Below are 6229 nucleotides of genomic sequence, written 5' to 3'. Positions count from 1 at the left end.
AATTCGGGCATCGATAAGGATAACAACTCCAATGAGTAACACGCAACAAACACATTTAAATCCATGTGTTAATAATAAGGATACTAAAAAAAAAATCTCAAAAACAAAAAACAAATCGGTCACCACTGTACAGTGGTAGCAAAACAATTCATTATTTTGAAAACTGGTAAATAAATAATCAAGCATTTATCTTGCTTCTCCCATATAAACGGTCCACAGGGTATATATACCAAACAGATGAATAAGTTTCCCTTTAGGTACTTCAACGAAGTAGAAAAAATTGGTAGAATTAGAATATCACCATTTTGTAACCCTTGGTGAACTAACAGGTCTAGGCAATGATTATCAGTAGTTGCTAACATTACAGAAGGACACGAGACGTTGTAAGCCACCTGATGGATGAACATACCACCCATTCCCTGCCAAAAGAAAGAAAAAAATGAAATGGAATGTAATCAAGCTTCTAGACCCAACTACCAATTTATAGGTAATAAAATCAGATAAATGTTTTAAACTACACCACAGGTATACAATCAGCTAAGTCCAGAAAGTAGACTTATAGGACATGCAACCTCTTTTCGACAAATTATGAGTGTTTGTGTTTGTGTGTGTGTGTATGGGAGGGAGGAGCTGATTTTGTAGATTAAAAACAGACCTAACTACAATGAGACACCTCTTCACACCTGCTAGGATTGCTGTAATCAAAGCGGCATAACAAGTGTTGGCCAGGATGTGGAGAAATTGGAACCCTGGTACTGTGGTGGGACTGTAAAATGGTGCAGCCACTGTGGCAAACAGTCTGGCAGTTCTTCAAAAAGTTAAATATGAAGTTAACATATGACCCAGCAACTCCACTTTTAGGCAAAGACCTAAGAGAAATGAAAACATACATCTACACAAAAGTCTGGATCATGAAAGTCCATAGCGGCATCATGCTTAATAGCCAAAATGTGGAAGCAATCCAAACGTCCCATCAACTGATGAACGAAGAAAATGTGGTCCACCACGCAACAGAAGATCACTCAGCCACAAAAAGAAACTAAGTAGTGACATGTGCTACACACGGATGAACCTTGAAAGCATCGCGCTAAGTGAAAGAAGCCAGGAACAAAAGGCCACACATTGTATCATTCCATCTATAGGAGATGCCCAGAAGAGGCAAGACAGCTAATGGGCACAGGGGGCTTCTTTTTGGGGTGATAAACATGTTCTAAAATTGTGGTGATAACTGCACAACTCATTATACTAAAAACTGCTGAATTATATGTTTTAAATGGATGAATTGTATGGTGTGTAAATTATATCTCAGGAAAGCTGTGATCAAAAATAAAAATAGACATTAAAAAAATCCCAATAAGTGGATCATATTTGGATTCTGTTCTAAGAGTTAAAAAGAAAAAGAACATGAGACAACTGGAAAAGTGAACCTTGGATATTTAATAACATTAAAGAATTATCAAATGCCTTTAAGATGTGTTAAGGGTATTGTGTATATGTTTATTATCTCTTTTAGCAATATGCACTGAAATATTTTACAGACGAAATGATAAAGTGTATGGGATTTGCTTCAAATCACAAGAGGAAGTGGGTAGAGGTGCAGACGAAACGAGACTGGCCGTGACGGATGTGTGTTGAGTCAGGCGAGGGCTGCATGTGCGGTCAGTTTACTATTCTCTGATTTCACACTTCTCTTTTTATATTTTAAAATATATGTTTTTAATATATTTAAGTCTCCATAATTAAAAATGTTTTCAAAAAAACCACACATCTCCACTCTGTTCTTAAGGCAGGTTAGTTTAATTTTATAGAAGAGATACTTTCAAACGATACAAAGGACACAATTAGAGAGAACAGTGACAAAAACAAAGAGATGAATACTGATTATAACTTATTCCCACAACAGGTTATTGATCTCAGCGATTATCCACCAAAGCCTAACAATTTATAGTGATTAGATGAAGTGAAAACCAAATTCCCCTTTACCCTGAGCACTAGTTCTAAAGACCCCTGGTGGCAGAATTCTGATCGTTTCTGGATCAGAACTGCTCAGGAAACAGGGCTGTTTTCTTTCCCATGTGGCCCGGGATAGGGACAAACCGAAGCAGCAGGTGAAAACCCCCCCTCACGGCACGGGGACTTCACTCTCTGGCGTGTGGGCTATTTTCTGGGGGTGGCAGTTTCAAAGCCAGTCATGAAGGAGAAGCAGCTGCAGGTGCTCGCCCTGCCTGCCCGGGACATCCTCTGCTGCTGTGGGTGACACAGCTGCCCCCTAGTCCCCTCACCTGCAGGAGGCGGTGAAAGTGGAAAGTGGCAGACATGGTGCTCCTTGCACTGAAGCCAAAGCAGGGGTTGCGTTTGTCTCTTGTTGGGCAAAGGTGGGGTTCTTTTTTAAAAATAACCTTGGGGGTGGGGGGAGACAGGGAGGGAAGCCCTCCAGATGGAAATCTGTATAAACTGGGCGGTGATATTTATTGGAAAACACCTGTTTGGGGGCTTTCTGTACCAGCACAGTGGGTTTTCCCCATGTTGCTACTTAACAGGGGTTGGCAGAAAAGTTGCCTCAACCCACCACACCGCTTAGAGAGCTGACTGGGCAGCTGCTAAAAAGCAGACCAAGCCCAGTGGCCAGGCAGGGGACCCCTGCACAGAGCAGGTGAGCGCATGCCCCAGACAGAGCCGCTCTGCCCCCCCGCAGCCCCCGAGCCTGGCGGCCAGGATGAGTTTAAAGTTTCAGGCAGTGCTGTCTGCCGACTGGCAGTTCTGCTAAGGACCGATGCTTTGGGTCTCTGGTGTGGGTACATATAAAAAGGAATAGGCCAAAAAAAAAAAAAAAAGCGAGACCAGAGGCAGCAATACATAGCAAGAGACGACATCTATGAAGAAAAGCATAGAGATTTCAGTCTTACCAGCACTGACAAATTCCAGTGTCCGTGATTTGTCGCGTGTCAATGAAATGCTTTTACAAAATTCAATTTTTATAAATGAAAAAAGGAAAGCAGGGCATACAAGCAGGGAGATGACAGGTTGATGGGAAGAGGAAGACCCCATTCAAAGGGACATTTGCAAGGGTGGGTAAGAGAGACAAGGGCCGACAGCTCTGCTGTCTCTGACATGGCCTGTGACCCGCCTTGCCTTCTCACCCAAGGCCACGGGAAGGAGTGCATCTCACATAGAATAAATATGTACTAGGCAAAATCTTTATATCATTTGGCATTTAAAAGAATAATGGCATATTTTTATTATGTTAAAATTTTTTTCTCCTCATGAGCTAGTTCTATGATTTCTTGAGGAATACTGGGTAGACCCCAGTATGGGGGCATTCTGACTTCAGTCAAATACTCTCCTGTAAGTGACTCGCTGGGTAATTCCAGTTACCCACATGTCCTTCCCTCCACAACAAAAGCACTTCAGAGGTCATCACGTCTCTGTCCTCACTCTATATTCACCAGCAGGGTGGCTGAAAATGCGCGTTGCTAGCTCTCTCTTCACTTTCCTTCATGAAACAGTAGTACCGCAGGAGTTTCACCACCACCCCCGGTCTGCTGCAATCAGAGCGGATGGCAACAGCAGCGCTGCGCATGGTCTGACAAGCGGGGGCGGTGTGCACAGCCACCGTGGACAGGCGGGCGGAAACCCGGGACGCCGGAGGCTCTGTCACCTGCTTTGGACTCATGGTAAGCATGGAAAGATGCATTAGTAGACAATATAGAAATAAGGAGCGATCAGCGCACAGTACACATTAAACACGGAGCTCTGCAAAGCATACGCAGCTCGTGAATTGCATGGAACCACCACAGTTGATATTTTAACATAACACAGAGAGAGTGAAAGTGTACAATATTCATGGTAAATGCACAAGAGAAGCTGATACGATCGACAAATTTAGCACATAGTCTTTGCACTTCGGGTGTCAGAAATAAAACCGGCCCCAAGTTCCATTCTACTGCATGACAAATACTGAAGAACAAAATTTCAGTCTTAAAATACATTTTAAAGTCAGTATTTTCCTTCAAGGAAAAAAAAAAGTACTATAAATAAATTACAATACAGTGAATTTGCCTGAACTCACTTCGTTTCTGTCTTCCAGCCTTTAAGTCAAATAAAACAGCGTAAAAACTGTACACTCTTAACATGATAGTTGATCTTTTTTAATAAAATAACCTGTCTTCAGAGATGTCGATTTTACAACAAGGAAAAACCAAGCCCTGTTGCCGTCGCTATTATAAAATATATATGTATAGATATATGTGTTTTGGGGTTTTTTTTTTTTACAAAATGTGTATATTAATAGCTTTGCACAAATATTTTAAAGACAAATTTAGCTAGTCTAAGTACTTCATGAAAATAAAACAGACAGATAAATACTTCATGTGCACAATGCACGACATCAAACGTCGTCGGCTGGGAGAGGAGGTATGTTAATCCTTGGTCTTGTAAAAAATGCTATCTTCTCCCTGGGATTGGAAAGAACCACAGGTTAGAACCTGATCTGCAGATACTGAAAGCTGGCAGGAGGCTCTCATATCAGCGATGGCTTTTCTTACCATAGAACAAATTGAATTTAAATTCCCAACCACACATCCATTTGTATATAGATTCTCTAAATTTCAACAGATATTATGAACCCTCATGAGGGCAGGGGTTTGTTTTTCTCCAGTACCTAGAACAGTGTCTGGTATATAGTAAGCACTCAGGAAATATTTGTTTCGTTAATAAATGAATAAAAACATGAAAAACTATATGAACGAATGAGTTCTAAATCATAATTGAAGGAAGACAATTAAGGTATTTTATGATGGGGACATGAATATTAAGGATATACAAAAATTAAGGCTAAAAGTCAGGCACATATTATTCAGCCATAAGAAGGAATGAAGCACTGACATGTGCTACAATGTAGATGAACCTAAAAAACTATGCTAAGTGAAAAAAGGCAGAAACAAAAGACCACACAGTGTATGATCCCATTTTATACAAACTAGCCAGAAGAGGCAAATCCAGACAGACAGAAAGTAGATTCGGGATTGCCAGGGCTGGGGGAGGGAGGAATGAGAGTGATGGCTTAATGGGTACAAGGCGGTTTCCTTTTGGGCTGATGAAAATATTTTGGAAGTAGACAGAGGTGATGCTTGCACAACATTGTGAATGCACCAAATGCCACTGAATTGGTCACCTAAAAATGGTTCCTTTTATGTTCTGTGAATTTCACCTTAATTTTTCACAGATACATATGTGTAATTCCCCTCTTATAAAAAAACAAACGCAGGCAAAATTAATTTATGCTATTAGAATTCAAGGCAGTGGTAACTGTAGTGTGGGAAATCTGGGGGTGCTGATAATGTTTGAATCTTGTGACGCTGAGTTTGTGACAAATCACTGAACTATTACACATGATATGCACACTTTCCTGTACGTAGATTTTGTTTCAGTCAAAAATTAATGAAAAAAGCAAAAGTGACATGTATATGTATGTAAGTCACTGTCACTTACAAATAGGAAATATTTGGAAAGCAGCAGCATATTACATAATAGAGTAGTTGGGTAAATTATATCTACTAGATGAAACATTACAGTTTAACAAGGTAAGAGATTACGTAGCGGTACGGGATATTTTAATTTTAAAAACGCTAAATGCAAAAGTGAACCTACGTTATGATTTTGGGTAGCATAAGAAAATAGTGTGTAGGAAAAAAGATCAAAAGAAAATATCGAACTACTACTAGTAGTGGGGATGCTGGTTACCATGGATTCCTGCTTTGTCCTCAACTTCCCTGGGCTTTTTCAACACTCACTGTGCTTTTTATCCTAGCAACGTCATAACAGTAAGAGGAAAGCAGTGCCCAGCAGGGCCGTGCAGGTTTCCGTGTCTCCCGTACCTAAAGGTCTGCACTTGGACGGGCTCCTGGTGGCTTTGCCCTCGCAGCTGGTAGATCTCTTTGGAGGCCTTCTTCAGCATCTTCTCAGCTGCCTGTTCCTGATGGTAGTCAAGTTTGGTCTGTCTTGTCTGGAACAGCAATGGTTGATGAACAAGACGTTTCTATTGCTATTTCTTAAAGGCAGGATGAATGAGCCCACCGCCAGCCCTGGAGCCCAGCAGAACCAACCACCATCAGTGAGACCCAGAGGGGAGCAAGACCTCTGGAATTCTTCACAGGGGATGCTAGGGGTACCTGGAGACAGGCCGGGCAGACTGGGGACCCAGAACATTCCTCCCACAAAGTGGGGAGGG

At 41.4% G+C, this 6229-nt stretch overlaps 1 protein-coding gene across 2 annotated transcripts in view; it reads right to left on the bottom strand.

Moving 5' to 3' along the window:
• Positions 1-1796: 1796 nt before the first annotated feature.
• The window catches only part of WWC3 (WWC family member 3), a 117331-nt gene continuing 112898 nt past the window's right edge, over positions 1797-6229 (bottom strand). For both annotated transcript variants that reach the window (XM_063083238.1, XM_063083239.1), the window contains 2 exons: positions 5877-6004; positions 1797-4454 (listed from right to left, as the gene is read on the bottom strand). In XM_063083238.1, the coding sequence (XP_062939308.1) occupies positions 4388-4454; positions 5877-6004 (195 nt within the window). In that variant the 3' untranslated portion in view covers positions 1797-4387. The remainder of the gene's footprint in view (positions 4455-5876; positions 6005-6229) is intronic.

This window comes from Cynocephalus volans, chromosome X, assembly GCF_027409185.1.
Source record: "Cynocephalus volans isolate mCynVol1 chromosome X, mCynVol1.pri, whole genome shotgun sequence".
Taxonomy (NCBI): Eukaryota; Metazoa; Chordata; class Mammalia; order Dermoptera; family Cynocephalidae; genus Cynocephalus; species Cynocephalus volans.
Note: the sequence above shows the minus strand (reverse complement) of the source record. Positions and strands in the feature narration are given on the sequence as shown.